Source organism: Piliocolobus tephrosceles, chromosome 20, assembly GCF_002776525.5.
Source record: "Piliocolobus tephrosceles isolate RC106 chromosome 20, ASM277652v3, whole genome shotgun sequence".
Lineage (NCBI taxonomy): Eukaryota > Metazoa > Chordata > Mammalia > Primates > Cercopithecidae > Piliocolobus > Piliocolobus tephrosceles.
This window is the reverse complement of record NC_045453.1, coordinates 2,576,041-2,597,518: the sequence shown is the minus strand read 5'-3', so window position 1 is coordinate 2,597,518 and position 21,478 is coordinate 2,576,041. Positions and strand designations below refer to the sequence as shown.

The window sequence follows — 21,478 nt, the reverse complement described above, 5'->3', positions numbered from 1 at the left end:
TAAAAAATCTCCTGGCAAGAAACCATTAAGATCATTCAAGGAAACACAGACTCCCTGTCTTGGCAGGAGTTTCAGACATTATCTAGTCCTCTTATGACCTTGTACCTTAAAATCCTAGTACCTGAAATTCTGTTTGTGGCTAGATGAGACCTTAAAAGAAAGGGCAACAAATAATATATAAGAGATCTCTCTAGGGAGTTGGATTGGCTGTACTTGATTCCTAATAGAGATTTAGTTTTTGATAAAGACCTACACGATTTTGGGTTGTGTGTGTGCGCATGCACTTGTGTGAGGGAAAAGGAGAGAGTGAGAGTGCATGAGTCAGCAAGAGAATGAGAAAGAGAGTGGGCTTTGCTTTTATAATTTAAACTTTTATAAATCTGAAAAGGAATGTTTTATGGAAAGATGAAGGAGCCTCCTTAAATAAGTCATGGAGGCCTTGCTATTGGCTACAACTGAGATCTATCCAGGTGAGCAGAGGCCCAAAATGTCATTTTTACAGTGATCTTCTGCCATCCGTCTTGTTCCACCTGGCAGGTGAGCATAGTGTCCTCCTCATGGTCACTGTTTTCCACCAGGATGGAGCTCTGCATGCTGTACAGTCCATCTTTGCCCTTGGTGGGGGTCAGGGTCTCATCTCTCTGGGAGACACTTCCATCCTTCAGCCAGGTCAGTTGCATGTCCTGGGGATAGAACTCCTCTGCCTGGCAGGTGACATTCATCTTGTTATTTGAGGCAGGGTGCTGAAGAATGGACACCTTGGGTGGAACTGAAATAGCATAGAACACATGCTCAGATGTCATGAAACAATCAGATCCATCTGCTTATTGCTTGGTGGCCATTTACTTAGCACCTACCTAGCATGTCGCTGTGCCTAGCACATAGTAGATGTTCAGTAGTTGGAATGACCTGTTATTATTTAAGCCTGTTCCCTGGAGCAAATTTGGAAAGAACTATGCTCCAAAGACACCTGAAAGCCGGGCACATGTGGTGTTACCTACCTATCATGGTCTCAGACAAATCAGCCTTCCCATGGAGAGGGTAATGCAAGCTTCGGTGGTACACACTGCAGGTAACATGAGAGTTTAGGTCATCTAGAGCCGGGACTACCTCCGTGGTACTGACAATTTTGTAGGCATTGCTGTTCTTTAACTGAACCACGTGGGTCTGGAGGGATGAGAGTTTCTTCCCATTTTTGAACCACTTCAGGGTGACATTTTTGGGATAGAAGCCGTAGGACATGCAGCTAAAATTCACAGTCTGCCCGAGCAAGGCCCTCTCCAAGGGGCCTATTACCACAGGGAGAGAGGGTGGAGCTACAAGAAGGAAGATGAATAAACAATTAGTGTTGGTAAGCTATAAAGTATTCTATGTGCCTTATAAAATTTTAATTCTGACAACTCCGTGATTAGGTATGATAATGTCCATTTTATAGATAAGGAAATTGAAGCTGGTAGAGGTAAAATAAAACATACTAGCAACTTGCAAAGCCTGGACCGGAAAACTGGTTTATCTGACCACACAGCCTGTGATCTTGACTCAGGTGACACTGTTTCTCTGTTCAGGAGCCATATTCGTATGTCTTTCTCACTCTTGGTATTGATTACTCCTACTTACCCATTCTCATTTAATAAGGTTTAGACAACAAGGAATAGAAGGAAGTGTTCTTAGCCTAATGCTTATCTACCAAAAATCCTAAAACAAAATATCTTTAATGTGCAACTTTACAAGAATGTCCTTTAGTCAGCAACAACAGGATACCTACTCTCATTGTATCTATTCAATGATGTACTGAAGATTCTGGCCTAAGCCATGAAACAAAAAGTCATGAATAAACAATAATTGAGAAGAAAGAAAAATATAATGTAAACTAACACAAAAAACTTAAGTGAATCTATTTGCTGACTAAAAAACTGATAGATTAGAAAATCAAATGAATAAAAATTTTTGAATTATTATATTCGACTGTACACAGAATAAATTCCAAACAGATTAAATTCTTAAATCTAAAATTTAATAAAACTATAAGAAGAAAAAAATAAGGAAATATCTATATGTCTTTGAGGTGGAAAAGAACTTTAAGACAAGATCCTAAAAATACAACTCATTGAGGTTTGTAAAGTTGACTTTAAAGATTTATAAAGGTAACTATAATAAGGGTCAAATTATACACAACGAGAAACATAAACAAAACTTAAAAGCAATCAGTAAATAGGAGAGGAAAGGAAGTAATACATATAAGGTAATGTGAATGAAACAAAAAGCAAGCATAAAATATAGAGGATCAACAAAACCAAAAGTTGCTTCTTTGAAAACATATAATTCTCTGGTGAAAATGAAAAGAGAGGAAATAAAATATTAGGAGAGAAAGAGAGATACAATCACAGATGTGCAAAAGGGGCATTACTATAAATCTTGCAGACATTAAAATGATAAAAATTGGATATATTGAATAGCTTTTGCCAATATAAAATATAAAATTTAGAAAAAGTGAAAAACTATCTGGAAAAATGTAGCTTATCAAAAGTAAATAAGAAGAAATAAGAAACCTGGGCAGTATCAAAATTATTAAAGAAACTGAATCAGTAATTAAAAAAATTTTCCTGTAATGAAAATTCTAGATCTAGATGACTTCACTGGAAAGATCTGCCAAACATTTATGTAATGAATAAATTTTATTTTATGGAATCTTTTCTAAAAAGTAGAAAAAGCAGATAGACTTCCCAACTCATTTTTTGAAGCGAGCCTAACTTCAACAACAAAATTCCAACAAGAGTAATATAAATAAAACACATAGATTATTATCTTCCTTCTGAACATACGTTAAAAAATCACAGACAAACTTCAGCAAACTGAATAACACACTATCACCAGAGTGGTTTTATTTCAGGAATAAAAAGTTGAATTAGTATTAGAAAATCAGACTGGGAAACATGGCAAAACCACATCTCTACAAAAAATACAAAAATTAGCCAGGTGTGGTGGCATGGGCCTGTAGTTCCAGCTGCTGGGGAGGCTGAGGTGGTAGGACCACTTGAGCTCAGGAGGTCAAGGCTGCAGTGAGCTGAGATTGCACCGCTGCACTCCAGCCTGGGTGAAAAAGCAAGACACTGTCTCAAAAAAATAAAAATAAAAATAAAAAAGAATATCAAATAATGTTATTCATCACATTTCCAATTTGAAAGACAGTAGAACCATATTACCATTTCAATAGATGCAGGAAAAACATTAAATGTTAATATTTATGTTTAGAAATTATTTGTAAACTAAGAATAGAGGTGAATTAATCTGATAGAGATAATCCATTAGATTGAACCATATGGAATTGCTATTTTTATTATATGAAAAATGATAGAATATAGGCAATATCATATGGTTCATCCTAATTTTAAAAATACAACAAACATTATAATCAAAGGTAAAACATTGAAAGCTTTGAAATCAAGTCAATGTAATCTAGCTTGCCACCAGAATTTAAATCCAATCTTTTATCAGAGATTCTAGTTTGCTTATGAAGTCATAAAGGAATATAAAACATATAAAGATTACGATTAAATACGTTAAACTGTTATTATTACTACATGATACCATTGTGCCTTAAGAAAGGCCAAAAGAATCTATAGACAAATTTTTTGAAATAATATGAGAATTTAACAAGTTTGCTAGGTACAAAATCGATGTAAATTCAATTTTAACAAACATTAGAAAATTAAAAACATTTTAAAATGATCTCATTATAATAATATTAAAAATACAAAGCATGGAGGAATCAATCTGACAAGAGGTGTACCATGTCTATAGTAAAAACTACAAAACTTTATTGAATGACATTATAAAGGATCTCAATGAATGAAAAGACATACCATGTTCATTGATAAAAAATAATATTGTAAAAATAAAGAAATGTATGCATAGGCATATATGAAGATACAAAGATTTGAATTATTCCCAATTGATAAGAAGTCAGTGTAATCACAATTAAAATCCCATAGATTATGTGTGTGTGCATATGTGAGTGTGTGCTGAACTTGACAAAGATATTCTAGACTTTTCATGGAAATGAAAACGGCCAAGCATAACCAAAAAGAATAAGGTGGGATGACTTGTTCTACCAAGTACAAAAACTTATTACAGAGCTGTAGTTATCAAGATAGTGGTGTTTGAAGGGACGAACAAAGAAAACATGGAAAAAATTAGAGAGCCCCAAATCAGATCCATCATATGGATGCTTAATTTTTGACAAGTTTGCACTGCAGAGCAGTGAAGAAAAGGGAAATTTTTAAAATAAATGAAGTTGGAACAATTAGATATTCATATGGGGAAAAGTAAAATCTCATATCACAAATATGGGGATTCAGACTAAATGTGAAAGGCAAAACTATAAAGCTTAACTATAGGAAGCTATGTAAGAGCATGTCTTCAGGATTTAAAGGATTAAGGAAAGATTTCTTAAACAAGCACTGAAAGCTATAACCATAAAGGAAAAGGTTGAAATTTTGATCACACTAAAATTAAACCTTTGTCACTGTTTTATTAAATTGTTGTAATGGATGCTTTTATTACTGGGTTTCAATCATTTTTATTTTTCTGACATAGGGATTTAAGGCTATAAATTCCAAGTATAGCAGTAACTACATGCCTCAAGTTTAGTGTGCAGTATTTTAATTATTATTTAGTCCAAAATATTTTCTAGTATCCATGGTAATTTCTTTTTTGATAAATCGGTTATTTAGATCATTCCCCAAATTCTTAACATATGAGGATTTTCTAATTATCTTTTTGTAGATATTTATAGTTCAATTCCACAATGATCAGAACACATGCTTATGTAATTTTGATATTTCAATTGTTGAGACTTGCTTCTTGACCAAGCACATGATTAATTTTAGTTAATATTTCACATGGGCTTGAAAGAGATATGTGTTTTTCAGTTGTTGGGTGCAGTGCTCAATTACATCAAATTTGTTAATCACATTGATCAAATCTTTTGTATCCTTACTGACATTTTGTCTGCATGTCCTCCTAGTTACTGAGAGAGTGGCTGTGGTAGTCAACCTTTAAGATGATCTCCAGCTCCTGGCATTCACACCACTATGTAATCCCCTCCCCTGGATCTACTGACTCACTTCTAATGAAAAAGTAAAACTAACAGGATGTCACTTCTGAAATTAGCTTATAAAGAAATTGTGACTTGTATCTTCTTCTTCCCCTCTCTCCTGCTTCTTGAGGAGAAGCAGCTGCCATGTTGTGAGCTGTCCTATGGAGAAGCCCATGTAGCAGATATCTGATGTCTTCAGCCAGTTGCCCGCAAGGATCTGAGGCCTGCCAATAGACATGGCAGTAAGCTTGAAGCGGATTCTTCTCCAGTTGAGCCTTTGGATTATTGCACTATTGGTAGACACCTTGATTGCAGCCTTATAAGAGACCTTAAACCAAGGTCTCTCAATCTAAACCATGCCTAGAATCCTGACTCACAGACAACGTGAGACGATAAGTGTTTGTTGTTTGAAATCACTGAGTTTAGGTAATTTGTTAGATGACTAATACAGATTGGTTAATAATCTGGTAGCATAATTGTGAGAAGGCAATGTGAAAATAGAACACAGAGAGATTTAAAGACACTGGCGTTGAAGATTTAAGCTATGCTGCTGACAGGCCAGTGATGCTGGCAGCAACCAGAAGCCAAAAGAGAAAGGGAATATGCTCTCTCTTAGAATCTCGAGAAGGAGCAGTTCTATTGATGCCTTGATTTCAGTCCAGAGATATTGATTTCAGACTTCTGGCCTCTAGAACTGTGAGAGACTAAATCTGGTTTTTAAACAACTTTATTGCAATGTAATTCACATATCATACAATTCACATATTTAAAATGTACAATTCAATATTTGCAGATATTTGTTTGTAGATATGTGCAACCATAACCACGTCATTTTGAACATTTTTGTCATCTCAAAAAAAACTCCATGCCTTTCATGTAATAACCTCCATTTTCCCCATCTTTCCACCATCCCCCAAATCATGAGAAATGTTCTGTCTTTCATCTACTTTCTGTCTCTATAGATTTGCCTATTCTGAGTATGTCATATAAATGGAATTATTTTTAAAAAGTGATTTTTTAAATTATACTTTAAGTTCTGGGATACATGTGCAGAACCTGCAGGTTTGTTACATAGTTATACGTGTGCCATGGTGGTTTGCTGCACCCATCAACCCGTCATCTACATTGGGTATTTCTCCTAATGCTGTCTCTCCTCTTGTCCCCCACCACCCAATAGGCCCTGGTGTGTGATGTTCTCCTCCCTATGCCCATATGTTCCCATTGTTCAACTCCCACATATTCTCCCAAGTGAGAATATGTGGTGTTTGTTTTTTTGTTCCTGTGTTAGTTTGCTGAGAATGATGGTTTCAGCTTCATCCATGTCCCCGGAAAGGACATGAACTCATTCTTTTCTATGGCTGCATAGTATTCCATGGTGTATATATGTCACATTTTCTTTATCTAGTCTATCATTGATGGGCATTTGGGTTGGTTCCAAGTCTTTGCTATTGTGAATACTGCTGCAATAAATGTACATATGCATATGTCTTTATAGCAGAATGATTTATAATCCTTTGGGTATCTACCCAGTAATGGAATTGTTGGGTCAAATAGTATTGTAGTTCTAGATCCTTGAGGAATCACCACAGTGTCTTCCACAATGGTTGAACTAATTTACACTCCCACAAGCAGTGTAAAAGCATTCCTATTTCTCCACATCCTCTCCAGTCTCTGCTGTTTCCTGACTTTTTAATGATCACCATTCTAACTGGCCTGAGATGGTATCTCATTGTGGCTTTGATTTGCATTTCTCTAATGACCCGTGATGATGAGCTGTTTTTCATTTGTTTGTTGGCTGTATAAATGTCTTCTTTTGAAAAGTGTCTATTCATATCCTTTGCCCACTTTTTGATGGGATTGCTTGTTTTTTTTTCTTGTACATTTGTTTATGTCCCTGCAGCTTCTGAATGTTAGCCCTTTGCCAGATGGATAGATGGCAAAATTTTTCCCCCATTCTGTAGTTTGCCTCTTCACTCTGATAATAGTTTCTTTTGCTATGCAGAAACTCTTTAGTTTAATTAGATCCCATTTGTCAACTTTGGCATTTGTTGCAATTGCTTTTGGTGTTTTAGTCATGAAGTCTTTGCCCATGCCTTTGTCCTGAATGGTGTTGCCTAGGTTTTCTTCTAGGGTTGTTATGGTTTTAGGTCTTATGTTTACATCTTTAATTCATATTGAGTTAATTTTTGTATAAGGGGTAAGGAAGGGGTCCAGTTTTAGTTTTCTGCATATGGCTAGTCAGTTTTCCCAACACCATTTATTAAATAGGGTATCCTTTCCCCATTGCTTATTTTTGTCAGGTTTGTCAAAGATCAGATGGTTGTAGATGTGTGGTGTTATTTCTGAGGCCTCAGTTCTGTTCCATTGGTCTATATATCTGTTTTGGTATCAGTACCATGCTGTTTTGGTTACTGTAGCATTGTAGTACAGTTTGAAGTCAGGTAGCATGATGCCTCTAGCTTTTTCTTTTTGCTTAGGATTGTCTTGGCTATACGAGCTGTTTTTTGGTTCCATATGAAATTTAAAGTCATTTTTTCTAATTCTGTGAAAAAAGTAAATGGTAGCTCAATGGGAATAGCATTGATTCTATAAATTACTTTGGGCAGTATGGTCATTTTCACGATATTGATTATTCCTAACCATGAGAGTGGAATGTTCTTTGTTTGTGTCCTCTCTCCTATTTCCTTGAGCAGTGGTTCGTAGTTCTCCTCGAAGAAGTCTTTCACATCCCTTGTAAGCTGTATTCCTAGGTATTTTATTCTCTTAGTAGCAATTGTGAATGAGAGTTCACTCATGAATTGACTGATTGTTGAATATTGGCATGTAGGAATGCTTGTGATTTTTGCATGTTGATTTTGTATCCTGAGATTTTGTTGAAGTTGCTTATTAGCTTAAGGAGTTTCGGGGATGAGATGATGGGGTTTTCTAAATACACAATCATGTCATCTGTAAACAGAAACAATTTGACTTCCTCTCTTTCTATCTGAGTATGCTTTATTTCTTTCTCTTGCCTGATTGCCCCAGCCTGTACTTCCAATACTATGTTGAATAGAAGTGGTGAAAGAGGGCATCCCTGTCTTGCTCTGGTTTTCAAAGGGAATGCTTCCAGCTTTTGTCCATTCAGTATGATACTGACTGTGTCATAAATAGCTCTTATTATTTTGAGATACATCTCATCAATACCTAGTTTATTGAGTGTTTTTAGCATGAAGCGGTGTTGAATTTTATTGAAGGCCTGTTCTGCGTCTATTGAGATAATCCTGTGGTTTTTGTCATTGGTTCTGTTTATATGATGGATTATGTTTATTGATTTCCATACATTGAACCAGCCTTGCATCCCAGGGATGAAGCTGACTTGATCATGGTGGATAAGCTTTTTAATGTGCTGCTGCATTCGGTTAGCCAGTATTTTATTGAGGATTTTTGTATTGATGTTCATCGGGGATACTGAACTGCAATTTTCTTTTTTTGTTGTGTCTCTGCCAGGTTTTGGTATCAGGATGATGCTGGCCTCATAAAATGAGTTAGGGAGGAGTCCCTCTTTTTCTATTGCTTGGAATAGTTTTAGAAGGAATGGTATCAGCTCCTCTTGTACCTCTGGTAGAATTCGGCTGTGGGTCCATCTAGTCCTTGGCTTTTTTGGTTGGTAGGCTATTACTGCCTCAATTTCAGAACTTGTTATTGGTCTATTCAGAGATTGAACTTCCTCCTGGTTTAGCCTTGTGATGGTGTATGTGTCCAGGAATTTATCCATTTCTTCTAGATTTTCTAGTTTATTTGCATGGAGGTGTTTATAGTATTCTCTGATGGTAGTTTGTGTTTCTCTGGGATCAGGGTGATATCCCCTTCTTCATTTTTTATTGTGTCTATCTGATTCTTCTTTCTTTTCTTCTTTATTAATCTAGTCTATTTGTTCTGTTAGTGTTTTCAAAAAACCAGCTCCTTGATTCATTGATTTTTTGAAGGGTGTTTCATATCTCTATTTCCTTCAGTTCTGCTCTGATTTTAGTTATTTCTTGTCCTCGGCTATCTTTTGAATTTGTTTGCTCTTGCTTCTCTAGTTCTTTTGTGATTTTAGGGTGTCGATTTTAGATCTTTCCCACTGTCTCCTGTGGGCATTAGTGCTATAAATTTCCCTCTAAACACTGCTTAAAATGTGTCCCAGAAATTCTGGTACATTGTGTCTTTGTTCTCATTGGTTTCAAAAACTTATTTATTTCTGCCTTAATTTCATTATTTACCCAGTAGTCATTCAGGAGCAGGTTGTTCAGTTTCCATGTAGTTGTGCAGTTTTGAGTGAGTTTCTTAATCCTGAATTCTAATTTGATTGCACTGTGGTCTGAGAGACTGTTATGATTTCCATTCTTTTGCATTTGCTTAGCAGTGTTTTACTTCCAATTATGTGGTCAATTTTAGAATAAGTGAGATACGGTGCTAAGAAGAATGTATATTCTGTTGATTTGGGGTGGAGAGTTCTGTAGATGTCTGTTAGGTCTGCTTGGTCCAGAGCTGAGTTCAAGTCCTGAATATCCTTGTTAATTTTCTGTCTCATTGATCTATCAAATATTGACAGTGGGGTATTAAATTCTCCCACTATTATTGTGTGGGAGTCTAAGTGTCTTTGTAGGTCTCTAATAACTTGCTTTATGAATCTGGGTGCTCCTGTATTGAGGGCATATTTATTTAGGATAGTTAGCTCTTTTTGTTGTATTGATGCCTCTACCATTATGTAATGCCCTTCTTTGTCTTTTTTAATCTTTGTTGGTTTAAAGTCTGTTTTGTCGGAGACTAGGATTGCAACCACTGCTTTTTTTTTTCTTTCCATTTGCTTGGTAGATCTTTCTCCATCCCTTTATTTTGAGCCTATGTGATGGGTCTCCTGAATACAACACACCGATGGGTCTTGACTCTTTATCCAATTTGTCAGTCTGTGTCTTTTAATTGGGTCATTTAGCCCATTTACATTTAAGGTTAATATTGTTATGTGTGAATTTGATCCTGTCATTATGATGCTAGCTGGTTATGCTGTCCATTAGTAGATGCAGTTTCTTCATAGTGTTGATGGATTTTACATTTTGGCATGTTTTTGCAGTGTCTGGTACTAGTTTTTCCTTTCTATATTTAGTGCTTCCTTCAGGAGCTCTTGTAAGGCAGGCCTAGTGGTTACAAAATCACTCAGCATTTGCTTGTCTGTAAAGGATTTTATTTCTCCTTCACTTATGAAGCTGTTTTTTTGACTGGATATGAAATTCTGGGTTGAAAATTCTTTTCTTTAAGAATGTTGAACGTTGGTCCTCACTCTCTTCTGGCTTGTAGGGTTTCTGAAGAGAGATCTGCTGTTAGTCTAATGGGCTTCTCTTTTTGGGTAACCCGATCTTTCTGTCTGGCTGCCCTTAACATTTTTTCCTTCATTTCAATCTTGGTGAATCTGATGATTATGTGTCTTGGGGTTGTTCTTCTCGAGGAGTATCTTTGTGGCATTATCTGTATTTCCTGAATTTGAATGTTGGCCTGTCTTGCTAGGTTGGGGAAGTTCTCCTGGATAATATCCTGAAGTGTATTTTCCAACTTGGTTCCATTCTCCCCATCACTCTAGGTACACCAATCAAATGTAGGTTTGGTCTTTTCCACATAGCCCCATATTTCTCGGAGGCTTTGTTCATTCTTTTTTGCTCTTTTTTCTTTAATCTTGTCTTCACACTTTATTTCATTAAATTTGTCTTCAATGTCTGATATCCTTTCTTCTGGTTGATAGATTTGGCTCTTGATACTTCTGTATGTTTCATGAAGTTCTTGTGTTGTGTTTTTCAGCTCCATCAGGTCATTTGGTGTTCTTTTCTAAACTGGTTATTCTAGTTAGCAGCTCCTGTAACCTTTTATCAAGGTTCTTAGCTTTCTTGCATTGGGTTAGAGCATGCTCCTGTAGCTTCAAGTAGTTTGTTATTACCCACCTTGTGAAGCCTACTTCTGTCAATTTGTCAAACTCATTCTCCATCCAGTTTTGTTCCCTTGCTGGTGAGGAGATGTCATCCTTTGGAGGAGAAGAGGCATTCTTTTTTTTGGAATTTTCAGCCTTTTTGCACTGGTTTTTCCTGATGCTAGTAATCTGATTCTAGTAATTTTTTTTTTTTTTTTTTTGAGACGGAGTCTCGCTCTGTCGCCCAGGCTGGAGTGCAGTGGCCTGATCTCAGCTCACTGCAAGCTCTGCCTCCCGGGTTCACGCCATTCTCCTGCCTCAGCCTCCCGAGTAGCTGGGACTACAGGCGCCCGCCAACATGCCCGGCTAATTTTTTGTATTTTAGTAGAGACGGGGTTTCACCGTGTTAGCCAGGATGGTCTCGATCTCCTGACCTCGTGATCCGCCCGTCTCAGCCTCCCAAAGTGCTGGGATTACAGGCTTGAGCCACCGCGCCCGGCCCTGATTCTAGTAATTTGAGTTTCCTTTTTCAATCTTCAGTCCAGCTGAATAAATAAACTTGGGAAATTTTCAACTATTCTTTCTTTGAATATTTTTTCTGCTGTTTTCTCTTTCTCCTCTCCTTCTGCTATCCCTATTACACGTATGTGGTGTGCTTAATGATGGCCTACATTTCTCTGAGGCGCTGTTCATTTTTTAAATGTTATTTTCATTAAATTTTTCTCTGTTCTTCAGATTCCATAATTTACATTAATCTATTTCAAATTTGCTAAATCTGCTTCTTCAAATCTACTGTTAATTCCCTCTAGGGCAATTTTTCTTTCAATTGTTATACTTTTGAATAAGAAAATTTCCATTTGGTTCTTTTTAAAAATTTCTATCTCTTTATTGATATCTCCTATTTGATGCAACATTATCATCTTATTTTCCTGTACTTATTTAATCATGGTTTGTTTAATCATGTTTCTTTGAACATATTTGTAATGGTTACATCAAAGGCTTTGCCTGTTAAGTTTGACATCTGGTGGTCATAACAAGCAGTTTCTGATACCTTTTTTTGGTTTGTTTTTGGTATATGTGTCATATTTTTCTGTTCTATTGCATGTCTCACTTTTTTTTGAAACTGGACATTTTACATAATATATTGTAGAAACTCTGGATATTGATCTCCCTCACAACCACCAAGGCTTGTTATTATCATCTGCTTCTTCAGTTGTTGAGTGACTGGATGGATTATTTTGGTGCAGTTGATTCCTCTTCTTTGCCATGGAGTGTAGACTTTGACAGGGAAAAGGGAGGTTTTGGTTCAAATATCAGACTTTTACTTTTCTTCCCCAGTTTTAGTAGTTTAAAAATTATTTCTTCATTTATGATATGCCCTTAATACTATTTCCAGAGACTCTCAATATTTTTTAAAAATCATTTTCGCCAGTTTCCATGGAGTGGGCCCTTGGAACTCCTTGTGCTGTTATGCCACCCATAATGGTCTATTTCGGTTGTTTTAAGCTGTCAAATTTGTATCTGTTAGTTACACCAACTACAAGAAACTAATACATAGCTAAGTATTTTAAAAATATATGTATACATTTTTATTTATTAAGAAATGGTATAAGTTTGGTACATTTCTGACTCAGAACATTTGAATGTTAATAAGGATATTGAACTCATTCACAGCATTCTCCCTCTAAACAGCTGTCATGCACTCCTACACCTCCACTCTAACTAGAGACTTCTTATTAAGAAGAAGGCAAAGCCATAAACCCAAAGAGTTCAGAGAAGAGTCTACCGGGGTTCCAGTACCCATAGCCTGGAAGACAAGCCCATTAACCTTTCAGAGGCTCAACTTCCTCATCTGATAAGGTGGGGTGTGGACCATGTGGTGGATGAACATATTTTGTTTTCAACCTGCTTAGCATTTGTTCCATTAGGTTGACTGGGAGCATGGCACCTCCTCTCCCTAGCAACAATGAATAAAATGTTGACAACAAGGCATACAAAAGGCTAATGTGGATAGTTCCCTAGAACTCACTTGTGAAGGTTGGTAGGAAGAAGTTCTCTTTCCACATGGGTTGTAAGATGGGGGAATGAATATTCCCATCTTACATGAATATTGTCAGAGAATGAATATTGTCAGAGAGCCACAGTCTTGGTAACACTAAGCCCTAAATCCAATGCTTTAGTCCCTGGTTCCAAAAGTTCTGCCTTGAATACTGTGAGTAACCCAGAATTCTCTGCAGGTACAGAATCAATCAACTCATATTTTTGGTTGAAATTAATGCATTTGATCTTCTCTCTTGTAAGTAAATATTCTTCACTAATATAGAGCATACTGGACTGGGCCCAGACAACCCCACCTCTTTATTCCCTACTATGTACACTTCTGAAATCTCCCTGAGTTAGGTTCCTCATCTGTACAGTGAGTACAAGCATCCAGCAATTCAAATGTTGCTGTGTAGATAATATAGATGAAATGTTTGGAATATAGTAGATGCCCAATAAATGTTAGCATTATTGTATTACCAATTTAATAATTTCTCAGGCTGGATATTGCCCAAAGTTCACAGGGCACCACAAGTAGCAAAACACTAAGAAAAAGGCTTTGGATGCAGAAAACAGATTTGTTCTTGCAGTTCAACACACTACAACACACTGTGGGATGTGGGACCTTTATTATTCTTGTAGCCCTCAGGACATTGTTGATTTAAGCAAATTGGCTTAACAAGGAGATGTTTTCTTTCACATTATTAGAAGTCCAGAGGTGAGATTGGAACAAGGAGCAGTATGGTTGTGCATATTGTCAAATCCACACTAGTTACATATCTGCATTCATCTAGACTTTTTCTCAACCTTATTCCCCTCATGGTCATAAGATGCCTGCTTAAAGAACCTGGAGCAACACAATTGCTTGTTTCTAGCCAAGAAGGGAAAGAATTACTTTAGATTACCAGATTTCTCTGCAAGCCTGTATTTTTCTCTGATAGACCCAAACTGGCCAAGTTCATCCCATATTTGAGTAAACCTCTAGCAGGGAACATGGAATTATACTAGTTGGCTTAGGTTAGTCATAAGGGGTGGATTGAATATTGAGAAATCAACCAAAATAGCTCTCATCATTCTCGCCCAACCTTTTGAGTCTTTTTTTCTTCCTGTAAAATACCTAACTCACAGTTTGCTGAGAGAATTAAAAAGATTAAATGTATGTTGTATCTTCAGTAATATTTGGCACATAGCAATTGTTGAATGAATAGAAGACGTAACTGCTGAGATGATATTATACTCCGGGGGTATGAGGTATAGGAGACATACTCACCAGTAACAAACACCTGAGTGCCGTGACCTGATTGGTACTCCTTGATAGCTTTCCCTTTTATGAACTTGACGCAATAATAGGTGCCAGCATCAGCAAGAGAGATTTCATGGATGCGGATGGAAAAGTCTGTGTTGCCAGGCTTGTTGGTGTCTCCAATCTCTTTTACTCTGGGAAAGTGACCTTGTTTGAAATTGTAGATTAGTTTCCGGTTTGGCCCTGTTCCCTTGAACCACAAGACAGGTCCATTTGGTAAGGTATCTGGTACGCTGCAACTCAAGATGATTGACTCCCCAGTTGATACAGTCTGTGACATCTCTGTTTGTTGCACATGGAACATATGTGTGGCTCCTGGAAAGAAACTGAAAATCATTTCTCATTTCCCCTACTCTGGCTTAAGCATGGGTACAGGTCATGGTTGGGCCTCATTCATTAATTCTTTTAACGACATGCATAAATGCCCATGCACTGAGTAAAGAGAGGCCTTTGCACATGGAGGTAGTTTCTCCCCAGAGTGCTGAAGGAGGGGAGTTAGTCCAGAGGACCAGATGTATTCCTCCTCAGTTCCATTCCTCAGCCCTCAACCATGGTCACAGGAGGACAGGGAGGGAGAAGGGGGAATTATCAATGGGTAATGTTCATGGAGAAAGACTAGTTCCCCTATCCATCTAATTGCCTAGAGTCACTTGGTACATTTGGAACTGGGTTCAAGTCCTGTCCCTCAACCCCACATCTCCACTGAGTTTGGGATTGGCCTTCCTCTCTCCTCTGAAGGGTGATTATTCTCTGAATTTGTAGAGAAGTTCATGCTGAGAGATGTGGAGAAGAAATTAAAACAACTAAAGAATTAGGTGGTCATGGCAACAGCATATGGTTCCACTGCTTATCTCTTCAAGAGAAAGGAGGGAGAGGGTTTCCTCTCCTCAACAAAAAGAGATTAGAACCTCAAGGACCCTCTACAATTTTGGAGGTTCTAACCGGCCACCCTTTACCCTCCTACACAGTCATCATCACTACCCTACAATGTGTCAGGTCCTGGTGATAATCTCTCCTATTAAGCTTGGTTGTCAAAACCACAGACTGCCTAAGGAGCAGGTTAGAGAGAAAGGGAACTCCTGGTTGGCAAGGCCAGGAGGTAGTGTGGGAAAGCAGTCTGCATGGACATAATGTAACTTAAGGGAAACCTGTGGATTTTCCATTGCCATTTGGGCATTATGGAATGTGTCTGGATTCAAGGGAAACATTACTCGGAAGGTCAGTTCTCCTGGAAGAATAGAGGGACACCTAATATCATTGTATTTCATGACGTTAATTCAGGGGTGGGGAGGAGAAGGAATTACTGGTTATCCTGGGAATAAAAATACTGGGAATGAAAGAACAGTGGGGCTGGGCATGGAAGTCTCAGGACAGACCTGGGAAAACTCAAGTGTCAGGGAATGACTCAACCCCTCTGGGAAGGCTTTCTGCAAAAAAGACTTTGGAGAGATCGATACACAAGACCCCTCCTTCTGGTCTGAGAATTCCCCAACAGTGCCAGGCGATGGTAGGAGATCACATTCACTCATTGACTCGTATGGGGAATGGGAATGTGATCTCAGACTGGACTGTGGTGACCACTCAGGTACTTGCTATCAGGCCCCAATCACATTCCAGTTGGTAATGGGAAGGTGAGTGGGATCATGAAGGCCTGTAGAGAGTCTACCTGCCTGAAGAGCCCTTTGTTTTGGCCCAGGAGATACTGGGCATTTTGGGGAAAACTTCACCCATGTTGATATTCCATCAGAAGCTAAGATGTGGCTGCTAGCATCTGTGACTGGAAGTTTGGGGTCATGAAATAAGTCATAATATACGCAATGCATATACCTGGGCCCAGGTTTCTTCCTAGAACCTTAGAAGTCAGTCAGCCTTCTAGGGCCCAGTTTTCTTACCATTTAGGCCATGCAGTGCACACATGTAGTTGCACTTTGCATACCCAGTATCTTTTTATTTGTAAGTGTCTCCTATGTCATGGGTTCTGGTGGGGTTGGCATCAGAGAAGGATGTGGCTTGTCAACATAGCTTGATTCAGTATTTGGCACAGGTTGTCTAGAATGGCTTACTAGAAAGGCCATTGGTAGAAACCTAGTCTACAGGGTAGTTTGTGGATAAAGGAGCACAGCATTCAGTATGTAGTGATGATTTGGTACATAGTGAAGGGTTTTAAAGATTCATCTTCATAAACCCAGGGAGTAAAGTGCATCAGGCTATGCTCACCATTCACATACACGATGGTGCCTGGACCAGAGAAAAACTCCATGTCAGGGTGTCCTACCCTTAACTTCACACAGTAGTAGGTGCCAGCATCCTCTGGCAACACGTCACGGATGCGAATGGAATAGTCTGTTTGATCGACCATTGTGTTTTCCACCGGAGTTACTCTGGGGAAGTGGCTTCCATTGAAACTATAGATTAATTGTTGTCCTGGCCCAGTGCTCTTGAACCATAAGACAGGCCCTTCTGGGGACAGAGCAGACATATTGCAGGCCAGGGTTAGGACATCTCCAGGATTGACTGACACTGAAGTCTGAGGCTGGTTCACCTGGAACTCTTCATCTGAAGTTCCTGGAAAGAAACGTGGAATCATCTCTCATGTTCTCTGCCTTGGCTCAAGATGCTCTGAGGGTCTGGTTATAGGTCAAGGTGGGATCTCAATATGATAGTTTTATTTCAGCATCATGTGATGGCACCAGTCATATAAAAATTACAATGCTGAGTGCCATGTGAGGTGAAGGGGAGGGTACCAGTGTACAAATAGGAGAATGGCACTTTCCTTCTGCATTGGGGCATGAGGATGGCCTGCAAATATATTAGGCACTAAATAAACATATTTTAAATAAATATATGAATATATTTTTATTAAATGAGAATATACAAAATATAATTTGGGTCAGATTTTTCTAATTGTCTCAGAATCAGGGATACGGCCCCAGCTAAGGACAGTACGTTGATAACCAACATACTGCATACGGAGTGCATATGGAGTGACCTGCATGTGGAGGCAGCTCCCTCCAATACCGGGTCTTCTATGGTGTGAAAGGCCACTCATTCACCTCTCCCAGAGTAAACACTGAGGCATGCATTCTCAGTGAAGTTACTATTTTCCATAAAAGGTGACAATTGGTTTTTGGAGTGTAGGAATATCTTAGATATTACAATGATTGGTTTGTCAATGCTCAATTCTACCCAATAAAATCTTATTCCTTAGTACTTAATTGCTCTTGTCACGTGTTCTTGGGTATCACACAAGCCACACTGACATTGAGTTCATGGCAGATACACAAAATGTCTACAAGAGAAGTTCTACAAAATTGCAGTGTTATTCATGATAGCCAAAATATAGAAACAACTGAAGTGCCTATCAATGTATAAATGAATAAAAATATGATTACACACACACACACACAGCAAAATACTATTTATCCTTTAAAAATCAGAAAATTCTGTCACTTATGACACCATGGATATTATGGTGTGAAATAAGCCAGGTACAGAAAGACAAATACTGCATGATCTTGCTTATATGTGGAATCTCGCTTATATGTGGAATCCAAAAAAGTCAAACTCAAAGAAGTAAAGAATAGAATGTGGTTACCAGGGTCTGGGGTGGTGGGGAGTTGGACAAGGAAATAGGAGATGCTGGTCAAAACCTATAAAGTTGTAGTTAGACACGAGGAATAGGTTCTGATGATCTATTGCACAGCATGGTGATTATAGTTAATGCATACTTCAAAATAGCTAAAAAAGTAGATTTTAAAAGTTCTTACCACAAAGAAGTGATAAGTATGTGAGGTGATGGATATGTTAATTAGCCTGATTTGATCATTTCACTATATATACATGTATAAGAACGTCACATTATACCACATAAATATATACAATTGTCGTTTATCAATTAAAACCAAAATAAAATTTAAAAAACCACCAAGTTGTACACCTTTAAAAACAAATAAGTTCTACAAAACAATGGAGGACTTTATTTTTGTATGGTTTTGCAATCTTACTCAGTGTATTCCTTTTCTATTGCTGAATAACAAATTACCACAAACTTAGTGGCTGAAAACAACACATACTAATTACTTCACAGTTTCTGTCAATTTGTAATTCAGATATGGCTTAGCTGGGTTCTCTGCTTCAAGATCTCACCAAGCTCCACTCAAGGTGCCAGGTGGGCTGTGTTCTTATCTGGGAGTTTGACTGGGGAAGTGTTCATTCTATGTTCACTCAGGTTGTTGGTAGAATTCAGGTCTTTGTGGTTGTAGGACTGAGGCCCTCAACTTCTAGGGGCTTCCCTCAGTTCCTCGCCACGTGGGCCTTCTCACAGGCAGTTTTCAACATGGCTCCTTGCTTCTTTCAGGCCAGAAGTTGCAAGAAAAACTCTAGTGTGATAGATCTTATACAACCTAACATACTCAAGGGGGTGACAGTGCATCATTTTGGCCATATTCTATCAGATAGAAGCATGTTACACACAACACACAGATAGAAGCATGTTACCTGAACAAAGAGATTTGCAACAGACATGGCCACTGGAAGATTTTGTCAGAATTGGGGGCCATCCCAGTGTAGTCTTACATAAGAGTGGGATAGTTGGGAGTCACCTTACAGTCTGTGTACCACACCCAATAAGTACAGTTAAAAATTCAAGTGAGTTTTACTAACTTTAAGTGTCTTAAGTTAGCTTTTACCTAAATATTTTTAGTCATCCTTAACTCTGCATTGAATAAAAAAAGCAAGCTTTATACTTACCCTTCCTATGTATAAAGCACAGACAGATATAAATGCAGTACATAAACCAACAAAGAATATATCTAAGTTATTAAAATTTCATGTTGAGGCTATTATGAGTTGAATTGTATGCCTCTGAAATATACATTGAAGTCTTAACCCCCGGTAGCTCAGAATGTGACCTTACTTGAAAATAGAGTTGTTACAGAGAAAATCAAGTTAAAATGAGGTCATTGAGGCGAGTGTTAATCCAATATGGTGGTTGTTTTTATATGAAGTGGAAATTTGAACACAGAGACAGACATACACAGGAGTAAGATGATGTGAGGAGACAGGGAGGGTGGTGCCACCTGCCATCCAACAAATGTTTGAGGCTACCACTGCCAGAAGCTCAGAGACATAGAACACAGTCCTCAGAAAGAACCAACCCTGCCCACACTTCGATTTTGAGTGTCTAATCTCCAGACCTGTGAGAAAATTAATTTCTGTAATTTAAACCACCCAGTTTGCAGTACTTTTTGAGAGTAGCCAAAAACAGTGGCAACAGAGAAATAAAAAACTGAATTTCACAGAAAGAAGTGTAAAACGTGCCAGCGGCCAGGCGTGGTGGTTCATGCCTATAATCCCAGCACTTTGGGAGGCTGAGGCGGGTGGAACTCTTGAGCTCAGAAGTTTGAGACCAGCCTGGGTATCATAGTGAAACCCCATCTCTATAAAAAAAAAAGACAAAAATTAGCTGGGTTTGGTGGCACGTGCCTGTAGTCCCAGCTACTTGGGAGGTGGAGGCAGGAGAATCACTTGAGCCCAGGAGGTGGAGGTTGTAGTGAGCCAAGATCGCACCACTGCACTCCAGCCTAGGTGACAGAGTGAGACCCTGTCTCAAAAAAATAAATAAAAATAAAAATAAATAAATAAATAAAATAAAATAAAATAATAAAATAAAATAAAATATAAAATAAAATAAAATAAATTACACATCCTTTGATTCCAGAGGCTGGAGGGTAAGAGCTGTGATGGGTGCTGTGCCCAGCCCTGTGACCACAGGTGTGAGTCTTTTACCTGAACAAAGAGATTTGCAACAGACATGACCACTGGGAGATTTTGTCAGAATTGGGGGCCATCCCAGTGTAGTCTTCTGAGTTCTGCCTGTTCTAGGATAAGACGGAGAAAACTCTCCCAAAGGAAATTTTATGGGAACAGGTGAGGGAGGGTTCACTAAACAGGAAGAGGGGAGAACTCACCACACACACACACTGAGGCCCCACTCACCTGCCAGTTCAAGCAGCAGATACAGCAGTAAGGAAGGCAGAGGTGGGTGGAGTGGGGAGGCAGGGATGGGCATTGTGGTGAAACCTGGAGCTTGCTCTGCCTGAATGTCTGTCCTGGAGACGCCCTTGACTCAGTTCTCTGAGCAGAGAGGACAGTTCTTGCCTCTGTGATGTCAGAGGAAGGGGATTGTGATGAGAGGAAAGGTCAGGGGACTGGGACACTTTTTCCTTTGTGATTACAAAATTGAACAGACAAGGTTGCTTCAAGCTAAGAAGTTGCTCCTGGAAATATTTAGCATTGCTGGGGCTGGGAGGCTTGACACCCACAGACTTATACTCCTTCCTGAGTTTTATCCCATCTCAGAGGTTCTCCCCAACTTCATGGCCTTTGCCTATCTAGGAGCCTCAGACACACAGGCTGGACCAAGGCCGCAACCTCATGATGGGCATGTGTGGGTCTAGCTCCTGCATGAGCTCAACATCTGGGTCTCTCTGAGCTGCACAGCTGAAGACAGAGACAAGCTGTCTATAGCCCCACCCACTTGATAAGAGTTGAACTTTACAACGGATGCCCTTTCTTCCACTCCAGAGTTGACAGAGGTAAAAAACAAGCAATATCTGCTGTGGGCTTTTGGTTTTTCTGTAGGTCCCTCCATACACTACTAGGAACTGCTTCCTTTTTCCCTCCTGCAGAGGAACCAGGCATGGCTGAGAAAGATATTCAAGGTGTGGAGGTGATGATGATTTGTGGTTTAGAGGATGGACGGGGCCTGCAGGGAAGGCGGAGCTGTGGGGAACGCTCTCTAGGAGGGAGAGTAACATGCCTACAAACACCTGGGAAGGTGAGGGCTGCCTCTCCTGCTTGGGCTGGACCTGGGACCAGCTCTCAGGGATGGGATTGGAGGGGCAGAAGAAATGCTCCCAGAAAGAGGGAGGAAGCAGCATGTTGACATCCTTCTCTCTCAGCTCTGGAATGGGTTCTCCCTAAGCACAAAGGTTATGTTCAGGGACCCTCAGCCCACACTCAGCTGGTGACCCTTTAATGTCCAAGCATCCATAGGCAGGCACTGGCTGCCATCCTGTTTCCCCATTGCCTCCTCATGACTTGTGTCTCCACCTCAGGG

General features: G+C 38.9%; 1 protein-coding gene across 3 annotated transcripts in view; it reads right to left on the bottom strand.

Moving 5' to 3' along the window:
• Positions 1-337: 337 nt before the first annotated feature.
• Positions 338-21,478, bottom strand: part of LOC111548096 (signal-regulatory protein beta-1-like) — a 47,330-nt gene continuing 26,189 nt past the window's right edge. Inside the window, exons 3-6 of one of the 3 annotated variants that reach the window (XM_026455227.1) lie at positions 16,576-16,923; positions 14,326-14,673; positions 1,002-1,316; positions 338-769 (exon numbers count right to left, since the gene is read on the bottom strand). In XM_026455227.1, the coding sequence (XP_026311012.1) occupies positions 450-769; positions 1,002-1,316; positions 14,326-14,673; positions 16,576-16,923 (1,331 nt within the window). In that variant the 3' untranslated portion in view covers positions 338-449. The remainder of the gene's footprint in view (positions 770-1,001; positions 1,317-14,325; positions 14,674-16,575; positions 16,924-21,478) is intronic. The other 2 variants (XM_026455228.1, XM_026455225.2) reach the window with 2 other exon arrangements.